Consider the following 20,588-nt stretch of genomic DNA (forward strand, 5'->3'; position numbering starts at 1 on the left):
CACACGTGCTCCCACAGGCATGCATGCTCACACACACGTGCACACGTGCTCCCACAGGTATGCATACTCACGCAGACACGCACACATGCTCCCACAGGCATGCATGCTCACGCACACATGCACACATGCTCACACAGGCATGCATGCTCACGCACACATGCACACATGCTCACATATGCACATATGGCCTGTGCACTGGCTGCTCAGTCGGCCTGAAACACCTTGGCCTCAAATACCTCTCCCTGCTGGGGGTCTTGACACAGACATCTCCCTGTGAGGGAGGTGTCTCCTGACCACTCTCTGTAACACTCCCCTGTTCCTTTCCTTTCTTTTCTCTCCTGGCTTCTCATTCCATCTAACAGACTCGGAAGCTTCTGATGCACCTCTGCATGGCCTGCCTCTGTCTAGATTGGAGCCCGCTGAGGGCAGCTGTCCACAGTCCATCCCCAGACCTCAGAACTATGCCTGGAGGCTGTGGGTGCTCCATGCCTCTTTGTAGGAGGAATAAATGAGTGAATATTCGGGGCACCATGTGCTCAGGACACATGTTGTAGCCCGTGCTCGCATGCATGCGCTTGCTCGCGCTCTCTCTCTCTCTCTCTCAGATGTACTTGGAATCCATCTTCATTGTTGCTTAAGCCGGGAAGCAGCTTTTGTCTTTCCCCACGTGGCATGGACCTCCTTGTCACTCTAGAAGCCAGAGAGAGAGGGAGAGGGAGAGGGGTTTATTCATGCATCCTCCCACCCCTCAGTCACTCACCCCTTACCTCCACTGAGGCTCTCCCGAGTAGCAGCTGCAGGCACACTGTGTGTCACTCCAGGGGGCCGTACAACCCACCCCTTCGCAGGGGTCCCAGACGGTGGAGTACTTTCTGCCTGGTGTCTGGTGTCTCCCAGGATGCAGTGGGTACTGACTGGTGTTTGCGGTGGGATCAGTCTGGTTCACCTCTGTATCTCTCCAAGTGGCCTTGCCCTACAAGGTGGGGTGCTTAGAAGGCCGGTTGAATTGATAAGTAGGCAGAGAATAGTAACACCGGGAGGACGTGCCTGGTGCCCTTAGAGCAGCCACATTCAGGGCTGTGGGATGCTAGGCCCCCTCTGGAGGATGAGGGCTCAGGGAGGGCTGCCTGGAGGAGGTGACATTTGAGTTGGGCCTTGATGAGCCAGGGGGATTTGGATGCGGGAGATGAGGTCATAGGCTCTGGGGACGGAGGAAGATAGACAAAGAGGAAGGTGAAAGGGACAGACAGAGGGACTTGGAGCAGGACGCCGGTGCTTGGTCAGGGGCTGCTGGAATCTGAGTTCTTTCCGACTCTTGCCCCATGAATGCATGACACAAGGTGCTGTGTCCCCAACACCTGAAAGAGTGCCCGGTGTACAGTAGGTGCTCAAAGTGTTGGGTGAAGGAAGCAAAGGAGGCAGAGAGATGGAGCAGCTGGCACCAGGGCGGGCACCTCTGCCTCCCCCCGCCTGCCACTGCTGTGGGGAGAGAAGAGGAGCGTTCTATGAGGAGAATGTAAATTGCGTCCCCCTCCTGCTCAGGCTGGGCTGTGGAGACAGTGGGAGTTGAAGAGACGTCAGAGCCCCACATGGGCCAGGTTGTCACAGTCACCTGCTTAGACGCAGATGTGGCTCCCTGCCCGCCTGTGGTGGCCCCATGGCGGCCCTTGACACCTCCTGCCCCCCACCCCTCCACTCCAGGCTGGGGCAAGAGAACCTTGGAGAGCCCGATAGCATTCCCAGGATGTCCCTGTGACAATGACAATGACAATGATGAGGCTATGGAGAGAGCTTGGGTGGGAGGGGCCAGCAGAGAGGGAGAGTCCTAGGAGGTAAAGTCAGAGAGAGGCAAGAGAAGGCGATTGCTGCCAGAGCGAGTTCAGCGGGAGGAACGGCAGCTCCCCTAAGGGCTGACCCTTAGCGCTCACTGCCTGCCAGGCGCTGTTCTGAGTGCTTTGCCTGACTTCCCTCAGGTGACCCTCACAGCCTTGGGAGACAGCTATTGTAATTATTCCCATTCTGCAGCTGAAGAAACTGAGGCCTGAGGGGTGAAGTAACTTGCCCAAGTTTCTTTTCAGCTGGTGAGAGGCAGAGCTGGGATTTGAACTTCAACAGTGTAGCTCCCCAATTTCTGCTTGAAACTGTCTTCCTAGGAAATGTGGGCAGGCCTGGAGCTCAGGAGGCAGGCTTAGGGGAGAGCGGGCAGGAGGGGCTGGCAGGTGGACACACTGCAGGAGGCTGGCTTATCCCCGGGACCCTGTTCAGGAGCCTATGATCCCCTCACCCCCATCTCAGGAATTGTTGGGGGAAGGGCAGGGGCCCCTCCTGGGCTCTTGAAGTCAGCGGGCGCAGGGCTCTTCTGCAGGCTGACACACGGGTCCCGCAGGAGCACATGCTGGGCCCCCACCCTCTGGGGGAATGGAGTGTGTGCCATGGGGCCGGGGCCAGTGTGCCAGGGCCTGACTCTGGATGTGGGCCAGGATCTGAAGGCTGCTAACGGGGCTGGTCCCACAGCGGATGCCCTGACATCCATCCGTCCATCCACTTCTCACCACCTATGCTGAGCACCACCTGGGCCTGGAGCTTGGAAGGAGGAATAGAGATGAGTGAGAAGGAGCCACCTCATCTGGGGAGTCCTCTGTCTCCATCTGCCTCCAGCTGTGAGGCCTGGGTCGAGCAAGTCCAGAAACCTGAGTGGGTCTCCTGCCCTCCCGGGTAGCTCAGGCCTGGTGGGAGGAAACACCAGAAGTCAGGACAAGATTCTGACGAGGAAGGCTGTGGAGGCAGGCAGGAGACGATTGCTCCTGGCTGAGGCCCAGCAGAGGCCAGCCGAGAGAGGTAAACAAAACACCCGCCTCTCAGGGAACTCCCCGCAACAAAGAACTAACCTCCCTGTGCAGTGTGAATAGTGCGAAGGCTGAGAAACTACTATAAAACACGAGGTTCCTTAAAAACAAACCAGCCATGACTCGAATACCGTTTTCAGACCTCGAAATAACAATAACCTTAAAATGAATTAATAAATGTCCAACCAGAGCTCATGTTTTAGAGGGTGCTGTTTTTCTGCGAAGTCTTCTCCAAGGCAGAGAGGACTGGGCTGGTTTTCAGTCACTGCTGGCAGAGCAGGAGGGGCGGCACGTAGATTCAGGGATGAGTGTGATTTACTTTCCACATGGGTGGTAGATGGGCATGGTTCTATACTGGAAACCTACAAAGGGAAGAAGGTGAAAGGTCCCTGCCCGAACCTGTCTCAGCACCTGCTTTCCTCACCTGAGGCAACGCACGTATGTTTTTTCGGAGCAGTGAGTGTGCACCTCCCCTTCCACACTAAACAGCTGCCACCTGCACGCTGCCTCCTTATTGCTGTTGTTCTTACCCCACAATGTCCTGGAGACCCACCCAGAGCAGTGCTTGGAAATCGGCCTCGTTCCTTTTCACAGCTGTGTAATATTCCTTGTCTGGCTGGAACGTCTTTAAACAATCTCCTCTTGATGGACATGTAGGTTGTTTCCAAAGTTTTTTTTTTTTTTTTTTTTTTTTTGAGACGGACTCTCGCTCTGTTGCCCAGGCTGGAGTGCAGTGTTGCGATCTCAGCTCACCACAATCTCCGCCTCCCGGGTTCAAGTGATTCCCTTGCCTCAGCCTCCCGAGTAGCTAGGACTACAGCCTCATGCCACCACTCCTGGCTAATTTTTTTTGTATTTTTAGTAGAGACGGGGTTTCACTTTATTAGCCAGGATGGTCTTGATCTCCTGACCTTGTGATCCACCCGCCTTGGCCTCCTAAAGTGCTAGGATTACAGGCATGAGCCACTGCACCTGGTCTCCAGAGTTTTACTGTTACAAACAGTGCCAGTGGATAATGTAGTACGTGCCATTTTATAAAGACCACAAGAGCTACAGTGAGAGGTTTGGGAGTCAACCCTCGGTTGCTTAGAAAATCCAAAAAACCCGTTAGCTGTTTCTCCAACCCACATCCTCACCCCTGAAGGTCCCAGTGGTTTGGGCCTTTCCCACAGGGGAGGCGTAGAGCAGGTCAGCTGGGTGGCTGAGCTGGGCCCTGCTTTTGGTGGTGGCCATTCTAAGGGGAGGGTGGACCCTCACTGCCCCCAGTTAACTTCCTTATTGTCATTTGTCCCTTTATTAAGAGACTGTAGGACCCACTGTGCATTGATTCTCCCCATCCTGCTCTGCTCCAGCCACACAGGCCCCTTGCTCGGCCACCCACACACCAAGCTTATTACCCAGGCTCCCTGGGCTCCGACACTTTCCCATCCTTGCTCCTGCTGCCTCTGCTCGGCTGTCGCCTCCCCAGAGAGGCCTTTCCCGGCCTTGCCACCTGCCGCCCTGATGTCCCATCCCCTCTTGCCACTCTGTGAGGCCTCATTGCTGTGGAGAGTGGTCCCGGTTACTTGTTAGCTTGCTTGCTCCTCTCCTCCCACCAGAAGGAAGCTCTGTGAGTGTTTTAAATAGGTGCTCAGTAACGGCTTTGCTGAAGTGAATAGAGTTGGTGTCAGGATATTGAGGTGAAGCTTCTGGGTCGGCAGAGCCTCTGCCCCCTGTCCTGAGGAAGGGGAGCCGACCCGTCTGGGAGATGGTCCCTGGGGATGGGGACACACTAGGCTTTGGCCAAGTGGACAACCACTTGCCAGGGTCACCCCCAACCCTCCTGTCCCAGGAACATTTTCCCACCCACAGTTGCCACTGGGCCGGAAGTCTTGGCCACAGGTTTCTTGGCCAGGATTGAATCTGAGTGATTCCTTAGGGGCAGAAAATGTTAGTTTCTACACCAACCCGGATCAATATGCATCTCCCACCTCCATCTTCCTGGACAACTGCACGGGCAGAGGGCACATAGGAGGGAGAGTCCCTGTGGGCCAAGTGCGCCAGCCAGGAGAGCAGAGCGGTGGATGGGCCCTGGAGGGGTGGGGCGGAGAAGAGGGACCACACCCCTTCCCTGTCCTGGGGATGGTTGGGTGTTATCTACAGGAGGCAGGGGCTCTGAGTCTCACATCTACCTGGGGAGGGCCCAGCTGGGGCCTGTGGGGCAGGAAGATGTCCGGTGACTGGAAAGCCCTGGGGCTGGGCAGGGGCCTGGTCAACTCTGCCTTGGAGGGGCTGTGGCACCCGGCAGGCTGGTGCCTCTCTGGGCTCAGTGTCCCCAGTGCAGAGAGATGGGTCTTCTTGAAGCCCACCCCGCTAGCTTCCTGGGCTTCCATCCTTGGGGGTGGAGTGGGGAACCGGGGGCTGGAATCGAGGCTCTATCTCCTCTGAGCAGGGCATGAGGAAGGAGCCTGAGCCGGCAGAGAACTGTGGGGACAGGGTCTTCTGAGTCCTGACCAGAGGAGTTGCCAAGGGACATGGGATGGGCCACATGACCCCTCAGGACTCCTCCCAACACCGAAATCGCACCCCAACTCTAGGCTGAATCATCTCACGCATGTGGGGATTTTCCCTGGGCTGGGATCTTTGAGTTCTTCATGTAAATTGAGGCACCCAGAGGCTCCCAGGGTATATGTGTGTGTGGCGTATGTACGTGTGTATGTGTGTGCGTGTGTGTGGTTAGGGTGTCTTTGGGGACCCCAGGGAGGCCACTGGGAGACTTTCTGGAGGAGGTGGCAGCACCTATGGGGAGGGGTGGGCTGTGGTGGTCCTAAGGCTGTGGGGACCAGAGGGAGGTTGGTGTGTAGGGGCATGGGGCTGGCTGGGCAGGGTGGGGGCCAGCCGCCTCCCTCAGCAGCCCCTCTCGCCCCCCAGATACCCCAGATCAGCTACGCCTCCACAGCGCCAGACCTGAGTGACAACAGCCGCTACGACTTCTTCTCCCGCGTGGTGCCCTCGGACACGTACCAGGCCCAGGCCATGGTGGACATCGTCCGTGCCCTCAAGTGGAACTACGTGTCCACGGTGGCCTCAGAGGGCAGCTATGGTGAGAGCGGTGTGGAGGCCTTCATCCAGAAGTCCCGTGAGGACGGTGAGTCAAGTGCCTGGCCGCAGGGTCACGCCAGGCTCGGGGGCATCCCGGCACAATGACTGACCCCCCGAGAGCCCCCGGCCGGGCCTGATTTGGACTCCGACTGCCTGGCTGCTGCCAAGTGGGCCTTGGCCTCGTCTTTGAGCACTGTGGTTTGGCCCACGGGCCCACCAGGCTCTGGGTGCCTCCCGTGCAGGGCAGGTGTGAGCCTCTGCAGACCTGGGTGTGCAGATGAGGGGACTGTTGACATCCCTGGTGCGGGAACCTGCGGGGCAGCTGCTCTCCTCACAGCAGAGGATGGGATGGATGAGGACCAGGGGCCTTGTCTAGGGGGCTGTCAGGGACTCAGGAAATGGGCAGACAGACAAGCGGACCCTCAGAGGAATGAGGAATTTGGAGTCCCTAAAATTGACCTGTCTGTGGTGCAGGTGAGGGGTGGAGGGGCCGCAGGAGGCCTGTGCTGGCTTGGGCATCAGTGGAGAAGTCCCTGTGGTTGGGGTTTGAGGGGCTCTGGCAAGTTTTTATTACCCTCGAGGTGTCCCCCGCATACCCCGCTGCCACCTTCCCGCATTAAGCTTGCTGCATTGCCTTAAATTGCTGTCCTCAGAGGCTCTGTGATAAAGCTTTCAGGTGTCCCAGCGATAAGCGGCTGAGCGATAACGAGGGTTAACCCCTTGGCAGGTGACTCCCACTTAGCAGGGCCGTGGAGCCGGGCCCCAGGCTGGGTCTCTGCTGCTGCTGGTGCCCTGGGAGGGCTGGCTGCATGGGCTGCCACTGTGGGCATCTGGGGGCGGCAGGCGGCCCTGGGCTGGGGTGGGCCAAGAGGGAACAGCTCCTGGGGGCTGTGGGGCCAAGGGATGCTGCCTGTGACTAGGGGTGTGGAGGAAGCAGGGAGGCCATTCTCCCTCCCTCCTCCACTTCCTGCAGAGAGGGCCCCTCTGCCTTGCCCCTGGTCTCTCCCAAGGCCCTGCCTCTACACTGCTCACCAGTGCCTGTATATTTATACCCTCATGGCCTCAGGACTGCGATTGCTTTTCCTACGGACCACAGTGTCCAGAGGCAGCTGTTGGTAACACCCTGAAGTCATAATCCTGCTATAAATCTCGGATAAGCCCCTTTAATTGTAGAGCTGCAGCTGCTTGGGTGCCTCTACCTGGTGGAGGGGGCAGTGGGGCGGCGGGAAGTGGGGCAGCACTGACTGGTGGCTGAGGCTCCAGGCCACTCCCCACTCTGGCAGTCTGGCAGAGCAAAAGAAAGCAGAGGTGAACAGCACCCCACTCCCACCTCCAGGAGGCCTGGCGATAGCAACTGGGGACCCTGGCAGACAGTGTTAGAGCCTCAGAGCCCAGCCCCTCCCTTGGGCCCTTGGACGGCCCCCAGGAGCTGTCCCCTCTTGGCCCACCCCAGCCCAGGTGAAGGTCCCCAGCCCGGGGCCGCCTGCCGCCCCCAGATGCCCATAGCGGCAGCCCATGCAGCCAGCCCTCCCAGGGCACCAGCAGCAGCAGAGACCCAACCAGTGGCCCAGCTCCACAGCCCTGCTAGGTGGGAGTCACCCACCAAGGGGTTAACCCTTGTCCTTTTCTCCTTTGCTCAGACCCAAGACCTAGCACCCTCCCTCTGGCTGCACCTTCCACCCTGCTCTGCTGATTCCTCTCCTCCTCTGTGGCTTGAACTCTTCCCCAAACAAACCTCCTGCCTTTTCTGTTTAAGGCATGACCTCTGCAGAATTTGGGGACAAAGGCGTAGGATGGGGGAAGGGTTAGTGGGCCCCCGAGTCTCAGTGCTCAGTTTGTTCAGTCCCTGCCCCGAGGGACCTCGAAGCCACCCCCAGCGCTCATGCAGGCCTCCCTCTGTGCCCAGCACCTGCTGTCCTGGGCAGTCCTTCCTGCCCTCTGAGGTAGACGCTGCCTTGTCCCCATTTTGCAGGAGAGGAAGCTCAGGCGCAGAGAGGCTGAATGATAGCTGGCACCAGGCCGCACAGCGAGTAAGAGGTAGAGAAGGGACTGGAACCCAGGCGCGCTGGCTCCAGGACTAGAGGTCTCACCTGTTTCTGTACTCGTCTTCTGTCATTTGCGTGCTCGCCGAGACCCACAGGGGCCAGCCCCTGAGCAAGTGCTAGGGTATGACAGGGACACACAAGCGCACACATGGACACACCACCTGACGGGGCAGGAGAGGCACGGGATAGGGGTGGGGTCTGGCCATTGTGTTTTGGCTGAAGGTCAGCTTATTGTTTACTTGTTTTACAAACATCAAGTATTGGGTGGTTAGAAAAAAATTAAGTCTACTGAAGACTTTTTTTTTTTGAGATGAAGTCTCGCTCTGCCACCAAGCTGGAGTGCAGCGGTGCAATCTCGGCTCACTGCAACCTCCACCTCCTGGATTCAAGCGATTCTCCTGCCTCAGCCTCCCGAGTAGCTGGGACTACAGGTGTGCACCACCACATCCAGCTAATTTTTGTATTTTTAGTGTAGATGGGGTTTCACCATATTGGCCAGGATGGTCTTGATCACTTGACCTTGTGATCCACTTGCCTCGGCCTCCCAAAGTGCTGGGATTATAGGCGTGAGCCGCTGCTCCCGGTCTACTGAAGATTTTTTAAAAGTGCCTCAGTTTGGGGCACTCCTGTCCTGGCAGAGGCGCCCCTCACAGTGACTGCCACTCCCCATGCACCAGCCACACATTCCTGAGGACCTGGCTTCCTGCTTGGCTGGGCCTCCCATGTCCCCAAACCCTCCCAAGGCCACCCCATGCCAGTGTGCAGCAGCCCCCGGGAGCCTGGTCAGGGCAGTTTAGGCAGCTAGGTCTCCTCGCGCAACCCGCTAAATGAAATTTGATTTGGAGGAACATCTTTTGGCAGGTGAAAAGAAAGGGAGAGAGAGCGAGCTGCACTCCAGCTGGCCAAATTGAAATCAGAATTGAGCGACCGGTAGAAAGGGGCTGCTGTACCTTGTAGACTAATCCCTTCCAAAGATTAAAGATGTCTTTGCCCGTATATTGTATTGATTCATCCTCTGAAGTATAAATCATCTGTGAGTTGCTCGGAGGAGCACCGGGGAGGGGAGCGGTGGGGAGGGCGTGCTAGCCAGGCTGGGATGCATGTCAGAATTGTGGTGAGTGAGTCCTGGATGCCAACTGTGTGCTGGGCTCTGGGTCCTTCAGAGGAGCATGACTATGCCCATTTTATAGATGGGGAAATGGAGGCCAGAGGGGGCAGGTCACTTTCCCAAGGCCACAGAGTGGGAACATGGAAGAACTGGGATGGGAACTTGGCTCTGTCCTGCAGGTGGGGAGCCCTCAGGTGGCACTTGGAGTGGCCCAGTACTGACTGGGCATTAGCACCATGCCTAAAGTAAGTCCTGGCACTGGCGTTTCCCACCCCTACCCTTTTCCACACATGCTATGGGCAATTCTGTGGCCCTTGACTGAGGCCTACCTGGGCCAGACACCGACTATGACTATTACGGATCCTAGTGATGACCATGCAGCTAGGTGAAACACCCATGGGCTAGCTGTCTGGTCCTCATTTTGCAGATGGGAGAACTGAGGTTCAGAGAAGTAATGTGGCTTGCTTAGGGTCACACAGCCAGGTGTCAGAGCAGGACTTGGAGCCAGGGTTGCGAGACCAGGCACTTTACCCATGCACCCTGTCTCCTCCAGCTCTACCGCGCACCCTGTCTCCTCCAGCTCTACCGCGCACCCTGTCTCCTCCAGCTCTACCACGCACCCTGTCTCCTCCAGCTCTACCAGGCACCCTGTCTCCTCCAGCTCTACCGCGCACCCTGTCTCCTCCAGCTCTACCGCGCACCCTGTCTCCTCCAGCTCTACCGCGCACCCTGTCTCCTCCAGCTCTACCGCACACCCTGTCTCCTCCAGCTCTACCGCGCACCCTGTCTCCTCCAGCTCTACCGCGCACCCTGTCTCCTCCAGCTCTACCACGCACCCTGTCTCCTCCAGCTCTACCGCGCACCCTGTCTCCTCCAGCTCTACCAGGCACCCTGTCTCCTCCAGCTCTACCACGCACCCTGTCTCCTCCAGCTCTACCATGCACCCTGTCTCCTCCGGCTCTATCCACACACCCTGTCTTCTCCGGCTCTACCGTGCACCCTGTCTACTTTACCATGCACCCTGTCTCCTCCAGCTCTACCATGCACCCTGTCTCCTCCGGCTCTATCCACACACCCTGTCTTCTCCGGCTCTACCGTGCACCCTGTCTACTTTACCACGCACCCTGTCTCCTCCAGCTCGCATTTCGGAAGCAGCACAGGAGATTAAGAGGTCCGGCTCCCCCAGGTAGACCTGTGCTCTGGCTAGGCCCCTGACTGGCTATGTGGTCTGGGGAAAGTCATTCTGTCTTTCTGGGCTCAGTTTCTCATCTGTGAAATGGGAATAAAGCAGGTTGTCAGAGTGAAATGTGCTCCTGGCACATGCAGGCGGGAGCTCAGAATGTGCCCTGGGGTCCCAGCCCTCCCTGGTGCCTGGCTAGTCCTGGGGAGGCCTGGGGAGTGCTGCACCCCATGCTGTGCCCTAGCTGGGGATGCAGGTGTGTCCAAGCACGGGGCTAGAGACAAAACTACAGGAGCCCAGGCTAGCCTGGTTCCTATGGGATGGCTGGTCTGGTGGGGAGGGGACAGCCAGGTGAACTCCAAAGGCAGCCAAGCCAGGACATGTGTGTGTGTGTGTGTATTTGTGTGTGCGCTGTATGTTTGTGTGTGTGTATATTTGTGTTTGTGTGTATATTTATATGTGTGTATATTTGTGTGTTTGTATGTGTTTGTGTGTGTGTGTTTGTGTAGAGATGCATGTCTCGGAAGTTCTGGCCATGGGACTGGCAGGCCTGCCTTGGCGGGGGTATCTGTAGACTGGGCCTGTGTGTGTCAGGGGTTGTGCGTGTCTGTGCGGGCGCGTGTGGACCTTCTGGCTGCAGCCGGGACTCCCTCCTTCCTGGCAAGGCTGAGGCTGCACCAGGGAAAGGCACGGAGGCTGCCCTTCCCTCCCAGGCACCTCTGCAGCATCACCAGGGCTGGATTAGACATGCAGACCAGGCCCTGCCTGGCTCTGGAGATAATGCCAGTGAGTCACCGAGGAGGGAGAAAGGCAGGCAGTGGCAAGCAAGCAGCACAGACGTGGGCACAGATGTGGTAGTTTTTTTTTTTTTTGAGATGGAGTCTCGCTCTGTCGCCCAGGCTGGAGTGCAATGGCGTGATCTCAGCTCACGACAATCTCCACCTCCCTGCTTCAAGTGATTCTCCTGCCTTAACCTCCCAAGTAGCTGAAATTATAGGCATGCACCACTGTGCCCAACTAACTTTTGTATTTTTTGTAGAGATGGGGTTTCACCATGTTGGCGAGGCTGGTTTCCAACTCCTGACCTCAGGTGATCTGGCCACGTTTGCCTCCCAAAGTGTTGGGATTACAGGCGTGAGCCACCACGCCTGGACTTTTTTTTTTTTTTTTTTTTTGGCATAGGGTCTCACTCTCTTGCCCAGGCTGGAGTGCAGTGATACAATCACAGCTCATTGCAGTCTCACCTCCCAGGCTCAAGCAATCCTCCTGCCTCAGCCTCCTGAGTAGCTGGAACCACAGACATATACCAGCATGCTCGGCTAATTTTTTTTTTCATTTTTTGTAGGAATGGGGTCTTACCATGTTGCCCCCGGCTGTTCTCAAACTTCTGGGCGTGAGTGATTCACCTATCTTGGTCTCCCAAAGTGATGGGATTACAGGCATGAACCACTGTACCTGGCCTGGCCCTGGTCCTGTTTTAAGTGCTTTGCACGTATTACCTCATTTAGCTCTTAAGACAACTCCATTATACCAATGGCTAGACAGAGTCTCAGAGAGGTTAAGTAACTCCCACGAGGCCACACAGCTAGGATTTGAATCATGCAGATACTCTTCCAGCCACTGAGCTTGCCTCTGTGGTGCATGGGGCAGGAAGTCCTATCCACGGGGTCACCTTCGAGCTTGTCTCCGGTCCTTTCAGGTAAGTGCGTCTACACGACTGGGCACATCTGTGCCTCAAGGGCAGAAAGAAGATGGCTTCTCTGGGTGTGGCAGGAAGGAGTGTGGGGGCCTTGGCCTGCTCCTTGGAGGATGTCTGGTTCCTTGGACACGAAGTTCTGAGGCCCCACGTCTTGGCTGTGTGGCTGTGCCCGCATTGATATTCCAGAGATGTGGGTGAGTCAAGCTGTTGTTGGATCTGACCTCCAGCTCCGGCTCCCAGGGCTGAGAATCAGACTTGCATGCAGCTGGCCTCTGTCAGCACAGAGGCGTGGCATGGCGGGCGGCCCACTCAGGAGACAGCGCTTTGGCTGCAGGAGGCCCCGGCTGGGCAGCTCCTCATCCAGTGGGCTGTGTGACTCTGCGCGTGCGTCCCTGGCTGTAAATGGAGCACCCCATCTATGGAGGCTCCACGGGGATGAGGCCCTATCTGTGCAGCCAGAGCCGGGGGGCTGGTGCCCCTCGCATTAAGGATGCCTGTTGCTCTGTCTCTCCTCACTCCCTGGCCTCACCTTCTCACTGCTCCTTAAATGCACCAGGCACCAGCCTGCCTCAGGACCTTTGCATGGGCTGGTCCTCCTGCGGGAAAGCTTGTCCTGCAGGTCCACACGGTCTGCATTCTCGGATGTCTCCCTTCAGAGAGGCCTTGGACCAGCCCATCCGAAACAGCCCCTGCTTCCGCCCACTACTCTCCAGTCCCCGTACCCTGCTCTGTTTTTATTTATAGCACCAGACAAATACATTTTTATTTGTTTGTGTACGGTCCACAAAGGCAGACATTTTTATCTGTTTTGTTTTCTGCTGCATCTCCAGCATCTGGCACAGCCCTGGCACACAGCAGTTGCTCAATGTTTGCTGAATGAATGGTTAATTGCAAAACTCAGCCCCCAACTACTCACTTCTTCTTTAGCCCTCTTCCAACCCCTAGACCTGAGAGGTTGCTCTCCCAGCCTACAGAGGGGCAAACTGAGGCTGACCAAGCATAAGCATTGGGGGTGAGGTTAGGCTATGTGGGACCTTCATCTCCTGCCCCACTGAGCTCCCTGGCTGTTCCCCTCCCTCTTTCTACTGACTCACTGAGGACAGAAATCCATTCCTGGAGGCATAAGGCAGGGAGCCTGAACTCGGGGCCCTCAGCAGCTGGGCTGGGTGAACTGTGGGCTGTGCCTCCTGCTGTTCCTCACTGCCAGGCTTGGGTGCTTGGTCCCGCAGTGCTGCTGCCCTGGGGGGCAGGGAAGGGAAGAGGCCCAGCTCTCCACCAGCTTCAGTCTCCAGTTGGCCCGGGGCTTCCTAGATTTATCCTGCCCTGCGCTGTGCCCCTGTCCTCCCCTGCACATAGCAGAGCCCCAGCGTAGCATACGACGCTGTAGAGTGAAGTGTGAGTAAACAGACGAGCAGCCCTGTTTCCCAGCACCTTCCCAGCCCCCGTGTGAGACAGAGACAGGCTGTAGCCCTGTTCTCAGGCCCTTTTGGTGGGCATGAGAGGAGCCACGCACAGCCAGCCCCAGCACCTGCCCTGCACACAGTAGGTGCTCTGCAGAGCTCGCCTGAATAAGTGAAGAAAGGGATGTGGTGATGTGTCCATTGAAGTGAAGAGACACACCCCAGCGCTGGTGGGGGGACCTCCAGCCCAGCCAGGTCCAGTGGTCAAGCAGGGCTTGGAGGAGGAGTTTCTGGACAAGAGGAGGAAGGAAAGGGCGCGCCAGGTGAGAGGACAGCAGGAACCAGAGCCCGGAGGTGGAATAACAGGCAGATGGGAGCGGTGCGCGGCCTGGCCTGGAGCTCGAGTGGCTGTGGGATGGGGGTGCGGGGGAGCCATGTGAGGTGGGACTGAGGAGAGTTTCTTTTAGGCCAGCACCACATGTTGAAATGTTTTGGCACTTGAGGTTGTGCCAGCTTGGCTGAGGAGGTGCGTGCGCTTATCGGGCCCATCTTGCTCAGGACCCTGAGGGGTCCCCTTGCCCACTGAGGCTCAGAGCCAAGGCCCCTCCTCCCTGCAGGGGCCCCTCACCTGCTCTGTCCCAAACAGAGCTGCGCCCCTTGGTGGAGCAGGTGAGGGTGGAGTTTCCCCCACCCAGGCTCTCTGGGAAGCCCCTTCAGGTGGGCCACAGTGCCTGCTGACCCTTCCCTCTGCCCCCAGCACTGACGGCTCCTGAGGCCAGGGAGGGACAGGCCCCACCCAGCTCTGTGTTCCCCTCCCTCCCTCGGACATAGTGGGGCCTCAGCACACGCTGCAGAGAGAAGACGGAGTGAACAGACGATAGCCCTGTTCCCTGGGCCTCCTCCTCTCACCTGTGACAGGAGGGACCTCTGAGGTCCAGCTGGCACGGATGGGCTGTGTCCTCACCCTCCCTGGCCTTGGCTCTAGGCATCCCTCATGAAAGCGAAGACCTGTTCTCTACAATTTGGGCCCATCCTGAAGATGTCCTCAGACACCCACTGAAAACGACTTGCTTAGAATGTGTCTCTCAGAGGAGAGCCGGGAAAGGGGTGTCCTGCAAGGCCTAAAGGAGCGGACGTCATGGGTGGCCCTTCAGGGCTTGGCGTTTCCGTTCAGGAATGACTGGGGCCAATTGCATGGTGACAGTGCCTGGAGCGCACAACCTTCCCACCCCATCAGATGAACCATGGTTGAAATGAGCAGGGAGCAGGGGCTTGAGAGGGTAGAAGCGGGGAGGGGTGCTGCCGCTGGCTTTAGCTTGTATCCGAGTATTAGATGACTTTTAGCAGCTCCAAAGGGGGAGGCCTCTGGACTGTTCCACAAGCTACCTCCTGAGACCCAGGGACCCTTCAGCCCCAGGCTGAGCACTCTGCCTTCTGACGTTGCATTTTCCCAGGATGCAGGGGAGTGGGCCCCACCCTGCAGCCAGAACCTCCCACTCTAACCTATCAGCCAGGCCGTTCTAGACTCGAGACACAGCTTGCCTTCTGCTGCCCTTGTACGCCACCTGTCACTCTGCTGCGGGTGGAAATTAAGTGAACCTGGCATGGGTGCCCCCTGCCAAACCATAAGACCCACCACGCGCCAGCTGGGTCTCCTTGCTGGGTCTTGGAGATTGGCAAGGTGTTGGTGCTAATGTGACTGTTCGTGACTGCCAGGTCAATCTCTGTCCCGTGGTGAAGATGAACCACGCGCTTGCGTGGTGCGCCTCAGCGACTGCGCCTGTCCGCTCGGATTCCTCTGCCACTCTGACTCGTGCAGGGCCTGACGCCTCTGCATTTTGTACGTCCCCAGGTTGGTGTTGCTGGGCCTGCTGCTTTCCTTTCAGTGCAGCCACTTTTCCTGGCTCCCTCTGCCTGAAGTGCTCGCCCAGACGGGGACACGCTCCCGTCTGCATCTGCCTCTAAGCTTGATGGGAGTGACAGGAGGAAGACATCAGGTGCTGAGCCCTTTTTGCTCTGAATTTGCATCTCTTCCCTCCTGACAGGATGCAACGTTTTCTTTCACAGCCTCCTTTGTGGAATGTGTTTGAAGATTCCTTTGGGGTTTGAAAAAGTTCCCTTTGCTGGTGGCAGCCCCTTTGTGGCTTTGGGCTTCTGAATCCAGTCCTTTCCCCCCCGTGATGCAGGAGAATAGAGTGGCTGAGAGCCCAGACGCTGGGGCAGACGGCCTGGGTTCAAATCTGGCTCTGCTATCATGAGTTGTGCCATCCTGAACAGTCCCTGAGGGGCCCTGTGCCTCAGTTTCCACCTTCGTCAAACGGGATATTAATGGTCCCTCCCTTATAGCTTGTTGTGAGATTAAATGCATGAATACCTATAAAGCACTTGCCAGGTGGGCCGGGCACTGCCCTGAGCCTGGCACTCCCAAAGGCATCAGTTGTTTTCCTTCTTAACCAGAGTACAGGAGCAGGCCAAGGGGCCCTGGGCTGGGAGGCCAGCTGAGTTCTGGTCCTGGCTCTTGTCCCTGGGTGGCTGTGTGACTTCTGGCTGGTAGCCTTCCCTCTCTGAGCCTCAACTTCATCGGCAGCATGCAGACAACACATCAGGGGACCTTTGAATTCCCCCCGGCACAGGTCTTCACAGCCCTCACTGACTTGCCGTGGCTTTTGTCTCTTTGCCACATGGAGGGTCAAGCACCACAGCTGGTCTCTGGCTTCCCATGTGTCTTGTTCTTGGGCCCCAGCCGGAGCCCACAGAGGAGCTACTTCCACGGTGGCCTGCTCCCCAACTCCTCCGGCCTTTTATTTTTTTCCAATGCTTTGACAAATCTCTAAACTGGAACCCCATTTTCTTCAAGCTCATTTTCTTCTGTTGTTTCTTTCTCCTCCTTACTGAGCCTCTTGACTCAGAGCGCATTGGGGCCTGTCCCCCAGGCTCCCATCCGACAGGAATCCTAGTTTCTTCCCATGGCTAAAGGGCGAGTGGGGAAGGCTGCTGCCCTGCTCACCCAGCTCGGGTTTCGGCCTTGACCTTCAGGAAAGCGTTTTCACCTGTTTGCTCACCCTGGTCTTCTGCCTTCGTTCCTGGCTGGGGTGGGGTTCCTGGCACCCCGAGTCCCCCACTCTCGGCTCCTTGGGGATGTGGCTGAGATCCATCTGCCTTTTTCTCTGCATCTCTGGAGGGACCTGTGGACCCACCGTTTCCTTCCTCGTCTCACATTCGCCACCCAGCGCCTTCCGCTTCAGGCCAACACGGGCCCGCTGAGTGCCCTGGGATGGGTGGGGATGTCCAGCAGCCTTGCCCCAGTCTCAGCCCCACTCCCCACACTATGTGACCCTACACGAGTCACTTCTCCCTTAGCCCCTGCTTATTGATTTATAAGACCAAAAAGGGACTGTGTGCCTTCCTCAGTCGGCTGAGACTCCTGAGTGTCACACTTCGAGGCCCTGTTCGTGAACTGTCCTGACAGATGCTGCTCCCGCCCCCGGCCTCAGCCCCTGCACAGAAGCCCTGAGCATTGTCCCCACTTTAGAGGAGGTGACTGCAGCCCAGGGTGCCCAGGGGCGTACCCGAGCCCTCCCAGCTTGTCGGGGCAGAGCTAGGCTTTGTAACCACGTATGAGCTGTGAGGGTCCCTTTCTGAAAGTGGCCTGAAAGGGCTGAATGCCCCGACAGCCACTCCTCCAGTGCTGGCTCCCCTCATGCTTCTGGGACTTGTTTTTCTTTTTTTTTTTGAAATGGAGTCTTGCTCTGTCACTGAGGCTGGAGTGCCAGTGGCACGATCTCAGCTCCCTGCAACCTTCGCCTTCCGGGTTCAAGCAGTTCTCTGCCTCAGCCTCCCAAGTAGCTGGAATTACAGGCGCCTACCACCATGCCTGGCTAATTTTGGGTATTTTTAGTAGAGATGGGGTTTTACCATGTTGGCCAGGTTGGTCTTGAATTCCTGACCTCATGATCCACCCACCTTGGCCTCCCAAAGTGCTGGGATTACAGGTGTGAGCCACCATGCCTGGCTGCTTCTGGGATTTTCAAGGACTCCCAGTCCCACAGACCCACCCCAGGGGTGTGTGGTGAGGAGGGGCATGGGCATTTCCTCCTGCTGCCCTCCAGCCTTTGCATCCCTCACCTCCACAGTCATTCATTCATCTGTGGAATGAAGATTTATTGGTCACCGGCTGTGTGCCAGGCATTGGATCAGGACACTGGAGTGCGGCTGTGGACTAAGCAGATGAAGCTCCTGGCCTTGTGGGGCTCACACTTGGGGAGAGCTTCCAGGAGGAGCTTTCAGTGAATAAGCAAACACATCACTGTATAATTATAATTTGAGATAGCAGCTGTGGAAGACGCTGCTCTGAAGAGGAACAATGCAGTGTAAGCGGACAGAGCGGGCAAGTCGGGGAGACTCTTCCCTGCAAGGCTGACGGCCTTTTGATCCTCACCCTGGCTTTCTTCAGGGGTGACTTTTGGCAGATTCTCAGCTGCAGCGAGGGTATTAGCCAGGTGGAGATCTGTGGAAAGGGGGCTCCAGGCAGGGGAAGTGGCATGTGCAAAGGCCCTGAGGTGATGCCTGCCCGCCATTTGGAGAATAACCAGGAGGCAGGAGCAGAATGAGCAGGGCAGGGAGATGGATGGGCAGAGGAGGGCAAATTGCATGGGGCCCTGGGTGCCCTGTGAGGACTCTGGCTTTTGTTCTGGGTGAGCTGGGAGCCGTTGAAGGGTCAGGAGCAGACGAGGGGTGTGATCCCTCTGGCTGTTGTGCAGGGCATAGAGTGGGGCCCTGGGCCAGTGTGGAGGCAAAGGTGACAATGGCCTGGGCCAGGGGTAGGGGTGGTGAGAAGGGACAGATTTGGGTGTATTTGAAGTCTGGGCCCACTGGCCTTGCTTCTGGGTTACCTGTGGCCAGAGGGCTGGAGGGTGGGGGGTTGCCAGGCCTGGCCCAGCGCTCCTGGCTTCAGTACCACGGATGGTGAATCTGCCCCAAGGTCAGCCGCTCCGGGGAGTCCTGGATGACCCCAGACCAACCAAGGGCCCCTGTCTGGGCCAGTTCCGTGGACGCTGAGTGGGGCCTCGTCTGTGAAGTGCGGTCCCTTCCTCTTGGTTTTGTTACCAGTTTCTTTTTTAGCTACCCATGTTTATTTCTGGGCACTGCTGCGAATTCTTTTTGGGACAAGGCAGGTCTGGATGCGACGATGAAGCTGGGATGAGAGGTTTGAAGCAGTTGTCTCCACAAATCTCTTGTGTTTCTGGCTAATCTGTTGTCGCAGGGATGGGAGGGCCAGGCAGGAATGGGGGAAGGGAGGCTGCCTTGAGAAGCAGTGATGGCAGAGACCTCCATGGGAGGTGGGCCTGTCCCAGGGTGCGGGGAGGGGGTCCTGACTGCGTGCCTCCCTTCTGAGAGTCAGGAGGGGCAGCCTTCCAGAAAGAGCTGCAGGTGATGTGGGACGTGGGACGTGGGACGGGTGGGTTGGCCCTGGCCAAGAGTGCTTCCCCTGGCCTGCGGACTTGCCTCGGTCCGAGGACGAGCCACTGTTCCTCACTGGCTCTTGGTTTCTCCACCTGTAATATGGGGACAACTGTATTCCGACTTTGCTGCTTATTGTAAGAATGACAGAGACAGAAATTAGCCAAGAGCAAGGCCCAGTGAGAGCTGGAGGGAGTGAGGGGCTGCCCCTGAGGCCTCAGACCTGGGGGTGCGCTTGGGTCTCTTCCTGGTGGGGGTTCTCCCTGCCTCCCGTTGTGACTGTCCTCTCTCTCTCCCTCACTTACATGCTGCATTATATCTGTGCCCCATTTTGCTGTAGACAGAATGATCATATGGATATTCTATGCAAATTCTGCTTTTTAATGAGCCAGAAGGAAAGCTAACGACTCTTGCAGACGTCTTGGGGCCCCAGGGAGGCCTTGGGATGTGGGGAGGAGAGGAAGCAGGACAAAGTGACAAGCAAGTGGAGAGAGGCGGGAGGGGGAGCGTGAACAGAGGGCCATGCGGTAGGGGCTGCGGAAGGCTGTGAGAGAGGGACAGCGGAGGCCCCGTGACCAGCTCCCCGAGGCTCCACGCCCACCCCACCTTACAGGTAGGAAACAGGCTGAGAGAGCAGAGGCCCCTTGTCAGCTCACCCCAGAGGCAGGAAGCAGAGAGGAGAGTGTGATAGGAAGGTGGAGGCGAGGGAGAAGATGGGGTGGAGGAAGGGAAGGTAGAGGCCGCAGCACTGGGCTCTGGCTGGTGGGGCTCGGTTTCCTCATCTGTAAAATGGTCATAATAGGCCCTGGGTGGACTGAAAGGAGCTCAGGAGACAACACGGAGAAAGGGTACTCTGCTGGGACTGCTGCGGGAACGTGAGGGGCTGTGCGGTGATGGGGGAGAGTGTGTGTTGGCGGGAGAGAGAGGAGAGGCAGAAGGTGGGCTGGAGAGAGTGGGGGAAGACAGGAAGCGCAGAGGAACAGGAGCTGGAGATGGAGCCAGCAGCCTTCTGGACAACAGGTCAACTGTTAATTAATTAACCATCTAGCTTGTGCATTCATTTGTTCATTCTGTCATCCCTGTTGTCGGCTTCACAGGTGGATGTCAGCTCCATGAGGGCAGGCTTTTCTGTCCTATTCCCGGCTGTACCCAGGGAATCTAGGACAGCTCCTGGCACTGGGGTTGCTGAGTCAGTGACAGTGACTGCTCTGTGCCTGGCAGTGTGGGCTTCCGGGTCCCAGCAGTGGCCACTCCTGGAGTCAGAGGCTGGTGGGCACAGACGCATCTAGTCCAGTAACTTTCATTCGTTGTGCTAAGGGCAGTGGTTGAGACATTGAGATTGTTATAGGCACCCAGGGGAGGAGGACCTTGGGGACACCCATAAAGGCTTCCTGGAGGAGGGGGCCTGAGCTGAATCCTTGAGGACAGATGGAGCTGACTTGAAGAAAAGACTGGGAAGGTGAATTAGACATCAAAGGCAGAGCAGAGTCTGACTGAAGGCTCAGATGTATGTTGGAAACAGCAGGTGCTGTTAGAGGTGGGGGCGGGAGAGGAGGCTGGGGGTGGATGAGGTCAGTCCTGCAGGGCCTCAGGACAGGCTGAGGGAGGTGGGAGCCACTGAAGGTGTGAGGAATGGGAGTGACCAGGTGGGACTGGAGTTTTGGTGGAATTGTAAGGGCCAGGCTGGGCAGGCTGAGGTTTGTGCGGTAGGTGTGGGGCTGTGGTCTGAAAAGTTGGTGTCGACAGGAGTGGGGGTGGCTGTGAGTTAG

The 20,588-nt window shown here is 57.4% G+C and overlaps 1 protein-coding gene across 4 annotated transcripts in view; it reads left to right on the forward strand.

Moving 5' to 3' along the window:
- The window catches only part of GRM4 (glutamate metabotropic receptor 4), a 121,932-nt gene that overhangs the window by 50,060 nt on the left and 51,284 nt on the right, over nucleotides 1–20,588 (forward strand). For all 4 annotated transcript variants that reach the window (XM_064361154.1, XM_064361157.1, XM_064361155.1 and 1 more), the window contains exon 3: nucleotides 5,757–5,973. In XM_064361154.1, coding sequence (XP_064217224.1) covers nucleotides 5,757–5,973 — 217 coding nt within the window. The remainder of the gene's footprint in view (nucleotides 1–5,756; nucleotides 5,974–20,588) is intronic.

The sequence above is a fragment of the Aotus nancymaae genome, unplaced genomic scaffold (genome assembly GCF_030222135.1).
Source record: "Aotus nancymaae isolate 86718 unplaced genomic scaffold, 86718_ANA_hifiasm-v0.15.2.pri h1tg000040l, whole genome shotgun sequence".
Taxonomy (NCBI): domain Eukaryota; kingdom Metazoa; phylum Chordata; class Mammalia; order Primates; family Aotidae; genus Aotus; species Aotus nancymaae.